We start from the raw sequence: 17,121 nt of genomic DNA, 5'->3' as shown, positions 1-17,121 counted from the left end.
CATAGTGTGCCCATATGAGGAACAGAGAAGATTCTGTTGAACCAAGATGCTATCGAGTGTCTTCTACCTAGTGAACAATGGCAGGAGTACTTGGAAGCAAGCGAGGTCCTTGCAAAAGGTGTAAGACTACCTGTCAAGTACACAGCTGAGAGTTCAGGCTTAAAAACCATGTTACACCCAATCATAAATTCAGCACCTGTGTATTGAAGCGTACAGTGTACTATAAATTGGCATGTTGCAAAAATTGAGTCCACAGGCATAAATCACAATCTTGGTTCTGTCATCCAAGCAAAAAATACATATCATCCTCAGCATAACAGTTACTGTGATGGCTTCTGAAATAGTCTTGCTTACCTTGCCTTCCTTCATTGGCATTTCTTCCTTCACACTGGGTATAATTTTAAATGTAATGGCTCCTTGAGACTGAGCCTGGTGAACATTTGAAAAGAAAATGCACTGAGAATTAAGCTATACATTTCAAAGAAATCTTAGAAGATGAAAAAATTCAAATGAATTAAAAAAAATATAATGAGTCTATCCTCTCCCAAGCATGATCTCTGGAGTTTGACACCTTCACCTAACCAAACTTTGCACTACAAAAATTAAAATACCCACTTGAAATGCTTGGGTTTATTTGCTTCTCTGGTGGGGCAGATGGACCGTTAAAAACTGGGACCTGCATGGTTCAGAGGTCCCACTTCTGTACTGAAGGCAGAAGAAAATGCTACAGCTAAAATATATGCATATTAGAAGCAACTGCTGGACTCCTGGCACAGTTTGGACATCCCTGGAAAAATCGAACTAACATTTCATTTTTCAAAAAAAAAAAACAAATTACAGAAAAATTCAAACAGGCTTGTGCCATATTTATCATATAGAGCTATTGGGGGGGATTTATTCTCTTGGCAACTTTGAGAAACTAGAAAAGAAAAACATATTTGAATAGACTACATGTACTAAATGGAAAAAAAGCCCTCCACTATAAATCTTAAACAAGTTAGCCATCATCAACCACCTCATCCATTCATCTTTCCTTATATCCCACTTAAAGTGTGTCTGGCTGCATTTTACTTATTAACCACAATATATTCCCACTGCCTCAGTGACATTTTGCTATTGAAGGAAGTGCTAATCAGTTGGAGGCTCTGCTACTATTGCATGCAGCCGACAAGTTTCATAAAACGAGCAGAGTGCTACAGACAGCCAACGATTTAAGCAAAATGGAAACAGGCCTGTCCACTACCAAGTGAGACATTCTTCTGCTGGCATGTCTGCAATCCAAGGTTCACTGTTTGACAGGCAGCAGCCAAGGTCTTATTTCACCCGCCGTAGGGCTGGAATCCATAGTTTTGTTACTTTAGAAACAAGCTCTAACTAGCTTTTGATGTTTATACTGTACCTCAAAAAGGTAAATGGGGAAATTGTTCACACCTTTCCAGTGGTATTTTGTTTCTAGACATTTTAAAATATTAATTTTTGAAGGAAGCTATGGTTCTGTAGGGAACGTGAAACCATAAAGCAAGAATGAATATCAGCAGGCTAGCACTTGAAATGAATCATCTCGGTTACTGAACTAAAACTGTGAGACAGCTACTCAATTCAGAAGGACAGCAAGGTATTTATGTATATAGAAATGCCTACAGCAAGAATAACAGAGCTGTCATGAACCTCATCAATTTCTTTGATGTAAAAATATTAAATATTTCTGAGAAAGTCTAAATTAGCTAATTTCCAAGTGTTTCAATAATGAGAAATCAGGCTGGTTTTAGAGACTTCAGTATAGAAGAGCACAGACAGAATAATATCTATGGCTATATACTGTAAATCAATGTCATATAAAATCTTCATATACCAGTCTATCTAGTACTTGTATTATTAATTAATTGTCACATGGAGTGACAATGAGTTATTAATGAGTTATTAATGAATAAATTTAAAATAGATTAAACTCAACAGATCATGGTGGGCCTTAAATCTGTAGATTATAAACTGAAGTCTGCAACATTCTGCAATATATTTATGGCAATATTACTGTCTTTAACTCTTTACAAGTAATCTATAATTGCATATATATGTAATGCATGGAAAATCACTCTAAGAGAAATGACAGGTTTGTAAATCGTGGCACTGGAAGAAAAGACATAGTAGAATATATTTTTTTTCTAAGAAATACAGTAGAAATCGTAAATCTAATTACTTTTTCTTGACTCTTCTAAATTAATTTTAAAATGCTTGGTATTTACCAAAATGTGTATTATTTCTTCAGGCTTTTTATCATCTACAGGAATCCCATTGACTTCCCTCAGTTCATCACCAACATGAATAAGCCCTACAGAAGAAAAAGAGAAGTTGTGAAGCTGTAGCTATGTATTACACATAAACTGCCATTACCATTCAGCTTGTTTCTCCCTTGTTCATACACTTTAAGCTCCAACTTTCATACACTTTAAGCTCTAACTTAAAACCAGGAATATATGGTGAACATAACAGCTACTGTCCTCTCAGACAAATTTGATAAGGTGGTTGGTTAACTCATCTCCCTGTCTTCCTCCTAAAATTAGTACCACCTTCTCTACAACTTCTCCAGACTTTCATGCAGCTGTTTGAAAAATATCTGTGCCAATTCTTTTTCTACTCATACTACTTTCTTAATGCTAGACAGCTGCAAGTAGTGCAAAGATCACTTAGGCTGGGAGTGCTAATTTGTGGCACAAATGCTTGCTAATCTATCTATCTATCTATCTAATCTATCTATCTATCGATGTATGTGTATCTAGATTTACTCCATGACTGCATCTAAGAGTGAAACACAGCTGTCCTAGATTTTCTTCAGAGAAAAAGACACCTTAGTGTATGATTCAGGACTTCTTGATTAAGTTTTTGCAGACACTGAGCATCCCAAACTGAACTATGGTGGTCAAGGATGTGCTGTTATTTTGAAAACTACCAGCTGAAACTCCAAATGGATATTCTAATATAAAATAATGTCAGCACCACGAGTTCCTCCATCAGCAAGTTGGCATATCCCATCATGGTGTGTGATTCTTGGGGTGTCTGGCACAGGGACAGGAGTAGGACTTGATGATCCTACTGGGTCCCTTCCAACTCAGCATATTCTATGATTTTAAGTGGATGTCATCAATTGGAAACAAACCACAATATATATATAAAAATCCCTCTGTATCCACTAACTCAAAGATACCTTGCTGCAACTGAATTAGGGAAAAAAATCAGCATACTTTCAACAGTATTGAATTATCACTTTGGAGAACTGTCCAGAGCCCAAATACTTCTGCTTGTGATGTATTTAATTTCTAAAAAATATGCCATTTGATCGTTCTGAGTTCTAGAACTTGAATGGCTAGTGCCAAACCAGCAACACCTTACCACTTCTATCTGCAGCTCCTCCACGCATTATCCTGGCCACCACAATTGCACCAGTATGTTCATCCTTTTTAATAGTAGCTCCCTTCAGTAAAAAAAATAGAAAAAAGAAAGTTATTTGGTTAATCTCAGCATAATTTTAATACACTACACTAAAAAACATTTGCTATGTAAAATGGCAAAAAGCTGACATTGTATTAATACGTGATTAAACCAGGAATGATACTTGCTTATGAAAAGAATATACAAAATATGTTGCTCTATTTCTGTCCTCTTAAAATTTGTCTTCTTTTTCAATCGGAAGTAACTCATGCATTCTGTGAGTACACAGGTTTAAAGAAAAAAGGACAATGATGGAAAAAGTTTGCTTTTCAATTCAATGGTAACTGCAGCATACCTTATATGAGTCTGCTGCTAAAATTTAACTAAACTACTGCTGCAAACTGATAAATTGTTGTTCCCACATGAAAATAGGCCATACAACATACTACAGGTACAGAAGGTATATCACTGTTCATAATTGTTACACTTCATGCTCGGAACTGGCTGTGCACCCACTGATCATCCTTTTGCTTTACAGTGTTATCAATAAACAAATACAAATTTGAGAAATGTCCTTGAGTGTTGGGGCTCACATGGAATACTCACAGGACAGAAATACAGAAGAAGGGAACATTTCCTGAGTTAGTCATGGCTGTTTTCATACATTATGCATAGACAGCGCAGGGCACTGAGGTAAAATGACATTGTGTCGTTAAACTTCCAATGCACAGCTGTCTAGATGAGAAAAATGCCTTTGTAACAAGAACTGTGAGGGTGCACTGAAAAGGGGCACAAGGTGATTGGGAAGCAGCAGGTAGCAGCAGTGCCAAGTGAGAAGGGACACAGAGGCATGGAGCTGCTGCCTCAGCTGCAGTGCCAGTCCTTTCAGGCAGAACTGGGAGAGTGAGGGAGGAAATGCTGGCCCTGTTCTGGGAGACAGAATTCACAGAACAACACAGGGGAATTTTAACTAGGTAAGTCATACTGCATAATCACCTCCAAAAAGGTTACTTGATTCAGTATTTTCAAAAAACAACAGAATAAAACAGCATGCCTTGTCCATCAGGTTTTTAACTGCACATGATTACTTTCCCATATTAATCTAATTAGTTACCTGCAATAGCTCTAACTTTGTTAATCAACAGAGATATTAAGGACTCTGTCAGGCAAGTCAACTTTCTGAAAATTTCCATATTTGCAATTAGTGAATGAACAGTACTACTTCACCTCTGAGTGCTACGTGCACTCTGCCATCACTGGTTAAAATTTCCTTCCATCAGAGAAGTGTTGTGCTTGGAGTAAGGTACAGAAATACTTTTTAAGGAAGTTCCTTGAGTAATTTAATGGCTTTTATAGCTACCTTCCTATATGTGTTTAGAATAAACATGAACATCATATTTATCACTACTTCAATTTTTAAGTGTTTCATGAACATAAAGCTGAAAATTATACAAATAACGGAGCTGAGGTTTTTCTACAGTTAGCAATTTCACTGACTGTAAATAAACTTGTTTCCCTTTACCTCTAAGATTGAAATACAGCACAAGTCATGAAGACAAAAAATGGGAGATTGATTTACATTTTTTGCATGCAAGTTGCATTTACAGCAAATAGAAAAAAATTAAAAACAGTCACCATTCACTTTGACTGAAACTTCAACAGCAGCCAGCACACCACAGCAAAACTGATGTGCTGTTTGTGCATTTCATTTTACATCCTAAATTTATTAGTCTGAAATTCTATCTATAAGCAAAGTAATTCTGCAATTTGCCAGCCTTATTCTTATGTATTGTTTATTATGTAATTATATCAGCATGCACTTGTTTTCATAACAGTTTCAAATTAGTCTGAGAGTTTCAAAAATATAGATTTAGCTGCAGCTAATCTCACTTTAAGAACTCATTACTAGACTTCCGTGCAAAAAGAATTGCATATCATTAGGAATCTATTAAACAGCCTTAAGCCCCCTAGCTTATATCTCAATATTAAGTTCTGACTTGCAGCAACAGCTACTAATTTAAAGTTTATTATTAATATCTGGAATGTTTTACCCGTTTTAAAGTAAAAAGGATTTTTTGGTTTTTTTTTTTTCTGAATATATCCATCAAAAAGAAAAAAAAGCAAGATTAGGATGCTAGAGGCATAAATACAGGACATTTCCACTACACTGTCCATAGAGAACAGGCTCTCCTAATTAATCAAGGAAAGAGCCTTCATGAGAAAGGCTTTATGCCTTTTACCTAGAAGTCAACACAATGAAATGCCACCAAATGCAAATGGCAAGCAATGACTGACAGCCCTCCCCTGTGATCACCCACTATCTCAGCCCCACGCTGATATCTGGAAAGTGGTACTTCACTTCGCCAGGCTTTTTAGACAGATCCTAGAAAAAAACCTGTGTGCAATCAAAGACCACACTATTGACCCAAACAGCATCTGGAAGTAACAATAAGGTTCTTGTCCAAGTGGAACAGTCACTTCATGCTGTATGTGATTATCACTACTGGCACAAAATTAATTCTCCTAGCACAGATTAACTGATCTGAAAGATGGCCCCATGAAGATAACAGGTAAATTGAAATTTTCAAACAAAGGACAAAAGTTCAAAATGACAGGAAAATTATTTAACCCAAGTTTGCTCACTGTCAGGAGCTCCTCTGTGGCAGACCCAAAGTAAATGGGCAGGCCCATGAAAAACACTATTTGAGTTTATGTATTTGTACCTTTAGTACACAAATTAAGAAGAGGGTTCTATAAATTCTACTTTATTCCCAATTTAGAATTCTTAAATCATCAAACACAAGTGGATTTCTTTTTGAAAACCTGAGGAGCTGATTTTCTGAAAAAGCAGCTTCTCTTGTCCTGCTGCCAGCCCTGCTTAAACTGTGAGGCATATATAATCTGGCAAGAAATTCTCCTTATAAGATGTTCAGCTCCAGTACTTTGTTACATGTGCAGTTCAGCTCCTCATTTAGAGCTTTAAAAATGGAAGAAGGTTAGACTGGACCTTGAAACCTGGAAAATATTTTCGGTGTTGTGAGCCAAAAGTGTAAGTTACCCTAAATGAGACATATACAGATGTAATAGCATAGCTCAGTTTAAAATACTTTTAAAGGGAAAAATAAGGAGTTTGGGAGCCATATGGTGATCAGACTGAGAAAATGCTTAAAGGTATACCATACAAAAGCACTAAAAATAATACAAGCTCCTTCAGCAAGGCTCTTTCACTGTTTTTTAGTTGCTTTTTTTTCCCCCTCCATTTTTAATGTAGTACCACTCAGTGATAAGCATTGCTCAGGGTTTCACAGATGTGAGCTTTATTAGTTCATCCATTTATCTGCGGTTCCAGAATATAAACATTTTAAGTCTTTATTTTTAAAGACAGAAAAACTAGCCTGTAAAATATATTACTAATAAGAGAATTTGAAACATCAGTAATATTTTTGCATACCCCTCTGTTAAACAAAAGCACATAAAGATGATAAATGCAAATAAGTACTTCAATAAGCCTTATGTTAATTCATTCTCTATTGAAAGTGCAAATACAAGTATCAGTTACCTACCTTACAGTGAGGAGTTATTTAAAAGTTGATATGCACTTTTATGTAGACTATGTAGACTAAAGCTAGCCCTACGTCCAAATTAATCCCACCAAAAAACCAGCTAGGTTCATCCACTAACGTGAACTGAGCTACAGGGACTAAGAGTGTGAGGTAAGTGAAAGCTGTAGCATCTGCATGGACAGAACATACAAATGACTCCTTTAAATCACCAAAATTCATTTCAACAAAGTTCAGCTATGGAAATAAGGTACATAGTTCAAGTTACATGTCCAGGCTACTTCTGTAGCTCTGGAGAATGAATCGTCCTTTCATTAAATCAGGAATCTTAAATAGATGGCATGGGCCAATCTCTGGAGCTGCCTATTTTTCTCTTGACTCTAGACACGGCATGGCATAGACGTCAGTTTTCAAATAGCCAGATTTATGTGAAATGAATCTTTGTGACAAAGAAGCCACCATCTTAATGTGAAGAAGCATTGTATTCAGAGTAACAGCTGTAACAAACCTGGAGTATTACATTTGGAAGCTGGAAGTAGTAGGAGGCCAGGTACTGAACTCCTGGTAGTATGGTTATTCATCCCGGATATCAGAAATGCTAACTAGGAACAGGGCTGTGGCTGAAAAAGCCTTGGAGAGGTAGGCATAAGTAAAAGCTCTCCAAGCTCTGATAAAAAGCCCAATTACAGATAAGTGAATTTTGGATTCTCTCTGAAAAGAGATGTTTCTACTTCTCTTTATCTAAGGTTCAGAGATGTTCCAAATTTCTTTGTTAAAATAAAACATCCTAACACAATTTCACCTCACTTGAGGGAGACGCTGCTGGAATGGCATTTGCTAACAGAGCCTTAAAAAACTGCCAAACCCAATACTGTGGAAGGATTAATAAAAAGTTTAAAACACCTCTCTCAAAAAACTGGGGGAAAGTTCAGCACTGACTTCTGAATTGATGAAATCTGGCAAACAGAAGGCCCTCCTACAAACCATGTGTTTCCCTCTCTTTTGAAATGATTACTCCTGGGAGCTCAGGCTTCATTAATATATTATTAACCCCTGCTTAGAACACTGGTGAGGTGCTTAACTCAGAGAAAAGCATGAACAGGAGCACAAGAGGAAATGTGGAGCAGTTTTATATAAAAATGGTCACTAGGTATATTCCAAAGAAGTTAAGAGAGTGCCTAATTGCTTCACAGTGAGCACGGTTGAAAGTCATCCAAAGGAAATGCAATTCAGAATGTCCAGGGTGTTCAACTGATGTAAAGTTCATGGCTTTGCAGGAAAACAATCTCTACTGCTTGGGTACAAATAGAATATGAGACTGTGTCTGGAGTGGAAGAAAAGTCTAAAGAGCTCAGTATCTTCAAGTCAAGAAACCAGACAATCTCTATCCCAGTAAAAATATTGTGTAGTACCTCCAATCTCAAGCTCAGTTGCTTCCAGAAGTAGGATCCTGATACAATGTTGCAAGTGCAAGCCAGACTTTTTGACTGGAGAATAGCAAATCGATTAACAGAACAAGTAGAGACTCTTTGATCTCTACTAAGAATATCCAAGACTTCAGAGCAAGCTCTGAAGGAAAATCCATTGAAAAGACATACAAATAAATAGTAAATGAAATTATAATTAGTTTAGTAAACATAGATCATGGTCTAGCTTCCTTTAGTAAAATAACTTTGGGAAGCATAAACACAGTAGAGCTAATATACATAGTATAAGCCTGCCTTTAGTTATTCTGCCATGCTATATTTCATTAAGACCTTATCTGAATTACAATCCATGTTTCTTCTCACCCCCACCTAAGGGGAAAAAAATCTAGAGAAGACAAAGACACAAATAATAGGTTTGTTATGTATTGTGGTGATGGTGTCACAGTAAGTCGCTGTAAATCTGACACAAAGAAATTAATGTTTGACATGAACATGAATAATGCTAAAATGGATTGAACATGCATTATGGAAGAGGAGGAGGACACTATATTCTTTGAACTCTTCCTGGAGAACAAGTAACAGGACTCACCATAAGCTCTTCTCTAACAAAAATAAAACATCAAGATAGGCTCAGGATCTGGAAAGATCACAAATAATTTTCCCACACAGATAAAGCACAACCTTAGAAATGCCGGAGATTCCACATGTGTGGTTAGTCTGCCCCAGTACTGGACTTCCTAACTAATGGAATACTTCTGTCAATTCTTAGTCTAAACCTCCCAGGGCTGCACCTTGTCACCGCTGCCCCATGTTTTAGCATCTTTCACTGCTGAGGAGTTTGAATTTATTGTCCTTGTGAGCTCCCCACTCTCAAGTACTTGTATGCTGCAATTAGCTCCCACCCTTTGCCTCCTCTTAATAAAAGGTCTACAACAGATTCCATTGTAAGGCTGTTTTCACTTTGGTAAATAAACAAAGCAGTCTTGAACTACAGAAATTAGTTTGCTCAGATGTTTTATATTTTCCATGGCTGCTGTCATGTCTAGTACAAGATCTAAAACCCCCTCTCTGTTACCTCTGTAGCACAAGAGTTGTGCCAAGTGTGGATTTAAGAGATTGTACAGGTTTTGGCTGGGATAGGGTTAATTTCCTTCATGGTAGCTCCTAGGGTGCTTGGTTTTATATTTGTGATGAAAACAGTGTTGATAACACAGGGATAATTTAACTGTTGCTGAGCAGTGCTTACACACTGTCAAGGCTTTTCTGCTCCTCACCCCACCAGTGAGGAGGCTGGGGGTGCACAAGGAACTGGGAGAGGACACAACTGGACAGCTGACCCCACCTGACCAGAGGGATATCCTACACCACATACTGTCATGCTCTGCAATAAAACCAGGGGAAGAAAAAGGAAGGGGGGATGTGTGGAGTGATGGTTTTTGTCTACCCAAGAAACAATTACAAGTGATAGAGCCCTGCTGTTCTGGGGATGGCTGAACACTTGCCTGCTCAGGGGAAGTGGTGAACGAATTCCTTATTTTGCTTTGCTTGCACATGGAGCTTTTGCTTTACCTATTGAACTGTCTATCTCAACCCACGAGTTTTCTCATGTTCATCCCTCCAGTTCTCTCCCCCATCCCACTGGGGAAAATGAGTGAGTGGCTGTGTGGGGCTGCGCTGCTGTCTGGGCTTAAATAGACACACAGGTATCTGGAACAGCTCAGTGTCCCACTGGAGTGAGGAGGCAAGAGTGGAATTTGACAAACAGCTCAAGGATAACCTTTGGCTTAAGCAACTGGTTTTGTCCCTTTAAGAGAGCTTAAAATCTCAAAAGCCAATATACAATGTATATATTTCTTAGAAGTTTTCAGAAAATATCTGAGTTACGTTTTAAGTTACTATTATCCAATCCATTTTGAGATACTATTAACTTACGGTATTTAACTCCTAAGTCTTAGTAACAAATCATGTTTGTAACATGAAACTATGTAAGTTAAGATTTTATTAAGCTTTTTCTGACAAATTAAAAAAAGGTGTTTTAATTAACACTAAAAAGAAGCTGCTCAATTAGACTTCATTTCATACGGTATGTTCAAATCTCCACATACCTTTCAGAATGAATAAGCTGATATTAAATCCTAAAGCAAGCTTGTTTTCTTTCTCAAGGAATTTCTTTGATAAAAAAATATAAAAAGCTTAAAGCTGTGATTTAAATATTTGAGGAAAAAATATTTAGTATGTTAAAACAAAGTAAGAACTTTCCATATGGTCAAACTTGTAATTATGCCCATGGGTACCTACAGTCAGTCAATAAGAAAACTCATTTCTTGTTTATTGATGCCAGAAATCCATCAAGAATTAAGAGTGATAGTAAGGTATCTACTGTGGGACAAGCTACCCTTGTATGTCTAATAGAAGCAGCACTCTCCCACTGTCATCTCAAGTACAGTATGATGACCTTCTCAAAGTACGTTTGCAGGTATTTCTCCAGGATTGCTGTCCATTAAAACAAAATATTCAGTATAACATAAAACAAAGCCCTTACTGGTTTGCAGGGGAAAAAGAACATAGTTAAATTTTATACAAGATGACTCCCACTCTACAGCAAATAAAAATAACCAAATCAGTAAAGCATTTTAATATTCTTGTAATACAACCTAGGTTTAGTCCTTTCATTTTTCCAGATATCCCCATGAAGATATTAACTTTCTAGTATTCATAATGCAAAGTACAACAACAGACATCTTAAATTTGCCCAGATTTCAATTCAAGTATTTTAAAATATGTTTTCATGCTTTCTTTTCAGTGTACTGAAAGGTCATGGTTTTTTACATGAATGCTAACAGGCACAGTTCACAACACAGGTCAAGATTTCTTTGGGGATTCATTCTCTGTCTCTCATTTTAAAGTAAGCTCATGATTTGAATTCAAGATAAAAGACAAATACATATTTGATCCAAATGCTCAGACTGGCCCACATATATAATGCTTAAACACCATGATGATCAAAATCTTATTATTCATTTCATATGCTTTACTAACAATGACTGTGAATGGAAGTCACAAGTGTATTAATTAATGTTACAAACAACCATGTGTAATGTCTGTCTATCCATGTTTCAAGTTAATATCACCCATCCACGTTCATAATCTGAGCACTCCCCACCCTGCATGCAAACACAAAACCCCAAACCAAAAGACAGAGTTACCTACCAACGGTTCCCGGTTTTTGACGAGCCTAATTATTTTAACTGAATCCTCTTCTTCATCAATATCATCAGGCATGGGGGGCAAGACAGGATCGTAGTTCTTCTGAGCAACAGTATCATGTACAGAGAGCAAAGCCTGGAAACATTAACAGTCAGTATATTATTTGGCATCTGAAAAGTTTAGGGAAGGCAAAGCAGAGGATATTATTTATACCTTGACTCTACTACAGTGATGCAAGTAGATTGAATAGAATTCTTGTATACAATTGTACTTCATTTCAAACCGATGAAACAACTCCATAAAGAATATGTTTCCATATATACAGTGTATGCTACTAGTAAATTGCAGATGGAGAACTGTCTTCATACATACAAAAACACCACGTGCTTTGCATGCTAGCTTGAAATTACAAGAACTATGAACAGGAGAAAACCTTAGTCTCCAGAAGTAAGTAAATAATTATACTTGCCCTAAGTAAAATGTTTATTTGATACAGTAGGCAGTCCTATGAAACAAATAAGCAAAATAAGCACTTTCCAAGACTTCTGTCCAAGCACAAGATGTATGACAGGAAGCTGTTACCCAACCTTCCTTTCACAGGAGCTCTGAAAGCTTACCTGGTTACTGGATTCCTTTCATGTGAGCCTCAAATTATCTTAGGAATTTTTTATTTATTATAGAATTAACTAAGATTGAGGAACATACTACTGAAACAATTTGGTTTAGGCAGGTGCTTATCAATCACCTGTTATATGTCTTTCTTGCTTCCTTTCTTTCTGTTGCTTCTCCAGTTCATGCATAGCTTGAAAAATAGATTTTTCAAAGAAAACCCTAACAAAGATTGACAAAAGGTCCCATCTTAAAAATAAAATAATTTGTGAACTTTCAGGAAATAAAGACTCTTGAAAGGCAAAGGAAATTAGAAAGCTCATTCTCCCAAGGCTAAAAAAAATCTCAGTGATAACACAAAATTCACAGTTCTTTCTGGATACAGAACTCGTGAAGTTCTTTTCTATTTTGAAAGATCTTCATTATTTGTAATACCTTGTAAACTGGTGAAAAATGGTGAAGTAATGCTTTAACTTTTGCAGTGAAAACTGTACAATGTACCACATACAACAGCAACAGCCGTACATATAATTCTATCTACTGCTTTCAGTTGCTTCTGTTTTCAAGTAGTTTCCTCTCACTACGTGAATATTTAACAGCTTTTCTTAATAAAGGACAGAAAAAGGCTACATTTCTCTGATGCCAGTTTCCTTGCTATTTAGTAATAGGTGGACAGTATTTGACTGAGTACACAAATGACCAGAAACTCTATGTTCTCAAGGATAACACAAATGTTTTTAAAAAGCATGACACTTCCATTATGCTATTCCAGGGGGTTATTTTCTGAATGGAGGAAACTTTTAACAACAGAAAACAATTTCCAGGCAATGCTACAGCTACCATGTCAAAAGCTGAAGGCAAAGAGCATATGGTAATCTTCAAGTTCTGAAGTCTAAATTTAAACTTAGGGCTTCAACAAAATAAACACACAAGAAGATCGTGCCTGCTTCGTGATAAATTACTATTGTTTTACGAATTTTTATGCACATTGTACAATTTAATAAAAACACTTCAACACACTAATTATTTCTGGGTTTCTTCCCAATAACAGTTATGAATTTATACTACTTACCATCAGAAATTACCGTCTTCCTCCAACAAAAGATCAGTTTTACTTTAGATCTGAGCTAAAAACCTCAGGCTAGCAATTATGGATCCTCCTGGAAATGTTTATTGTGATGCATTACATATGTAAAAGCCAAGTAATCACATGCAGTCCTCTAAAGATGTATGTGAAATATCAAAGATACACTAAAACAAAAGTAGTGTTTGCTTTTACTTCAGGCTACTTACAGTTAAGACTTCTAAAACTAGTCTTCTGTAATTACATTTTTCCACATAAAGCTAGGGCACATTCATGGACTGGTTCAATTTAATGAGGTTCTATATTGCAGTTTAAAAACAATCAGGCAGATAGAGAAAACAGATGAAAATAATATAAAGCACCATTTCAAGAGTAAAAGGCAGACGCTTAAAACATGTTCAAAAGAACCTTGTCTTGACAATGAAACTTGCAAAACAGATTCTGTCCACTTCTACACTGAATGATGCCACCAGTGTTAATAAGACACTTCCCTGCTCTGACTGCCAGATCAGGCTCCTGGACTCCACATATGGAACACTGATGCATCCCAAGTGCTACAAGCCAGTACCAATCAATGCCTGGTATTTATGATGCTTTTCTTCGCTTCAACTTCACAACAACTGGAACGTATCAACCCATTCCTTTCTTCTCCCAAAGAACATATTAAACCACAATGTACTACAATTAGCAATATATCTTTTCCTCAAACTCCAGCACTACTTTATCTCAGTGCAAAGATACATATTTCAGATAAGAGCAGGAATGCCAGAAATTATGTGCCTTTTCTCAGTCAAGCTTTCAGAAGAGCTTCTGTCATCACAAACTTGTTTATGATGTACAGTGAACATGCTAAGATTTCTTTCCTTCTTGTTTTCCATCGTTGCTTCTTTTAATACACTACCCTGTCCACTGTAGTTGCTCTGAAATATTCATCAGCACAGACTTCGGGCAATAACTAATTTACAAACAAAACTTAAAACACCATTTTGATTTCATTTAACATGTTCAACAGAAGTGATCAGTCTGTCCTTGAGAGCACTTCCATATGTTTTGAACACATGAAGAAACTACTGGATTCATAGATCTTCAGCAGAATCATTGTACCATTCAATTAATATAGTCTAAAAAACTGTATATCAGACTAGATGTGTATAGAGAAGGATGGGATTTTATTTAAAAATAAACAAGTAACAAGTGCCAAGAAATAAAACTTGGATCCTAAGATGTACAAGATTTACCCTGAATAATTGGGCAGTAAATGCACAAGGCAATGTAAAGGTAGCAATGTTCTCTTTTTGTACATAAGAACTGAAGAACTGATTCATTTCCACTATACTAATTAATTGTTTAACTCTCTCAGGAAACTGCAAGAAGTGTTTACCAATTTTTTTTTTTTTTTAATGCTTTGGTTTTGTTTTCAAATACACAGCTCTTTGGAACTATGTACATAGGATCCAAGATTTGGGTCATGTATATTTAAGCACCTCTGGAGAAAAAGATTTTATTTCAGCTCTAAGTTCTATGCTTATGATTCACTAATGTAAACATGGTCCTTATTTAGAACTTGAAAGAAGGTATGATTCAAACTCCTGCACTACCTAAATATAAATATTGATGTTCAGCTAAATTCTTAGACATGATCTAGCTGGAAATGAATACTTTCACTGGACCTCTGAAATGTCTAATAACTAGTGCTGTATTTTTCATATTAAAACTATCACTGATCATTTCACAGTTTATAAATTGAAATTTTACACTATCAACTTACACAAAGAAAATCTGACATTGGAAATGTTACAAGTACTTTTTCTTAAACTGTTCTGAAATTTTAAATGTTTATTTAAATTGAGAATGTTATTAATGAAAACAATTCTACCCTTTGAAAAATGTGTATCTCTTAACTAGACTGACTACATTTTTGCTCTTCTAAAACGATGACAAATTTCATATTATTTTTTGCTTCTCTTTATATTTTGAGATCTGTAAGAGTAAAAATACACCAGCAGTGCCTGGTTCATGAACACAGCTCCTTATGTTTTCTAATTCTCTTTATTAAAAAAAATCTCCATCTAGGATTTATTTTTAATTGATACTTTGCGTTTAGTAGTCTAGAAAAGCATTTTAGAAAATGGTAAGTTAAAGAAGCGAAACAGAATGGGTGAAGAAACAAAAGCACCCTCTTTTTTAATAGTAATTGGGAAAAAAACCCCATTATTGGAAGCTTAAATATTGAATAGTCATCAACAGAAACTTTGCAGCAGCTCAAACCAACTTTTACGAGAGCCAACAGCTGCAACAAGAGTGCGACAGTGCCAACCCAGCGGCTGGCGACCCTGCTGTGGAGCACATTACTGCCCTGGCAGCACAGTCAGCAAAATGGAACAAAATGGCCCATGACTGTGCTGTCCCGGCGCACAGTTTGGATCATTAGCACCAGCCACCTTCTCTGGCAGTTCAGCTTGAACTCCATCAGGTGAGACACAGACATTTTCCCACCTCTTTGCTTTGCCATGGTGCCAGTAACTGCCACTGAGGCTGGCACAGAAAAGTTTCACTTGAGGAGAAAAGTAACCTTATCAGCAACCACAGCAATGTGCCCCTGAACTCACCTGGCAGAGCTCATCCACCAGAGAGCTCAAGTCATATTATACTTTCCTTTGAGATAAGGTTACAGAAGAAATAAAAAAAGGATGAAAATGTTGGTGGAGAAAATTATTTAAGATTGGCAAGATTAATTTATGAGTAACTCGCATAAAATTAAAATAATGTGAGTGATGTCATCCAGCAACAGACACCAAAGAAGAAAAGCTGAAAGAGCTGGGAGAAGACTGAACCACTGAAGGAAAGACCATCAAGAGCATCAGAACGGAAGGAGAAGCATAAGAGTCATAAAAGCCAAACATGTGCAAGAATTTGGAAAATAGTAGAATAAACCAGCAGAAAGCCGAAGCACTATGGTGATGGCATACAGACACTAGCCAGTGTGTGGTAAAGCAGCCATCAGAAATCAACAGCACGTGGCAGTCTCTTCACCACCACCACTGCCTGCTAAGGGACTATGTGCAACTCTAACCGCGATGCAAGACAAGGGTTAACAAGGGAACAAAAAGGCAGGTGAAAACAGGCGTCTCAATTAGCAGATAAGAACAATCACATTAGCTGAACTCTCCAGCTTGGCTAAAGCATGAAGTATAATCCAGAAGCAGAAGCAAGCAATAAAACTACAGACAGGAGAAACTCAGTTGTGCTGCTAAAGTGGCCAGAGGATGGCTGGAGCAAGAGCAAAAAACATTTTTTATAAGCTACAGTAATCACACATCAAGCAGAGAAATAGTATTATTCTTTCTGATGCTGCACTAATCTAATCACTTTCCAAGAGAAATCTGGGATTTTCTGTTCTGTACAAAATTCCCAAGTTAAATACATAGAGTAAATAATGTTAAAGAAATCACTTAACTTCAGTTTGCTTTTGCTACTGAGGATCACTCACACTATTCAATCAACATAAGCAAAACAGGGATGGTAAAAAAAATTAAATAAGGTCCTTTATCTTAAGCATAATTTTGTGTTCTTAATCAGGAAACACCTTCGTACACCAAGGGGTGTACTAAGTAAGAGGTAAAAAAAATCTGGGCTAATTTACTTCTTTCCATCCTTCAAATGATAAATTTTCCTATATACTCTTTATAAAACATCTAGAAATTATACATTGTATGAGAAGACAGCAGTTACATATGTATAAAAGAGAAAATAACATTCCATGCTTGCAAGTGTCCCATCTGTACTTAAACTAGAGTTGCCCTCTTGT

At 36.5% G+C, this 17,121-nt stretch overlaps 1 protein-coding gene across 9 annotated transcripts in view; it reads right to left on the bottom strand.

Moving 5' to 3' along the window:
- Nucleotides 1–17,121, bottom strand: part of MPP7 (MAGUK p55 scaffold protein 7) — a 161,135-nt gene that overhangs the window by 34,512 nt on the left and 109,502 nt on the right. For all 9 annotated transcript variants that reach the window (XM_048294327.1, XM_048294318.1, XM_048294375.1 and 6 more), the window contains 4 exons: nt 11,624–11,755; nt 3,388–3,469; nt 2,244–2,329; nt 355–429 (listed from right to left, as the gene is read on the bottom strand). In XM_048294327.1, coding sequence (XP_048150284.1) covers nt 355–429; nt 2,244–2,329; nt 3,388–3,469; nt 11,624–11,755 — 375 coding nt within the window. The remainder of the gene's footprint in view (nt 1–354; nt 430–2,243; nt 2,330–3,387; nt 3,470–11,623; nt 11,756–17,121) is intronic.

The sequence above is a fragment of the Corvus hawaiiensis genome, chromosome 1 (assembly GCF_020740725.1).
Source record: "Corvus hawaiiensis isolate bCorHaw1 chromosome 1, bCorHaw1.pri.cur, whole genome shotgun sequence".
Classification (NCBI taxonomy): domain Eukaryota; kingdom Metazoa; phylum Chordata; class Aves; order Passeriformes; family Corvidae; genus Corvus; species Corvus hawaiiensis.
Note: the sequence above shows the minus strand (reverse complement) of the source record. Positions and strands in the feature narration are given on the sequence as shown.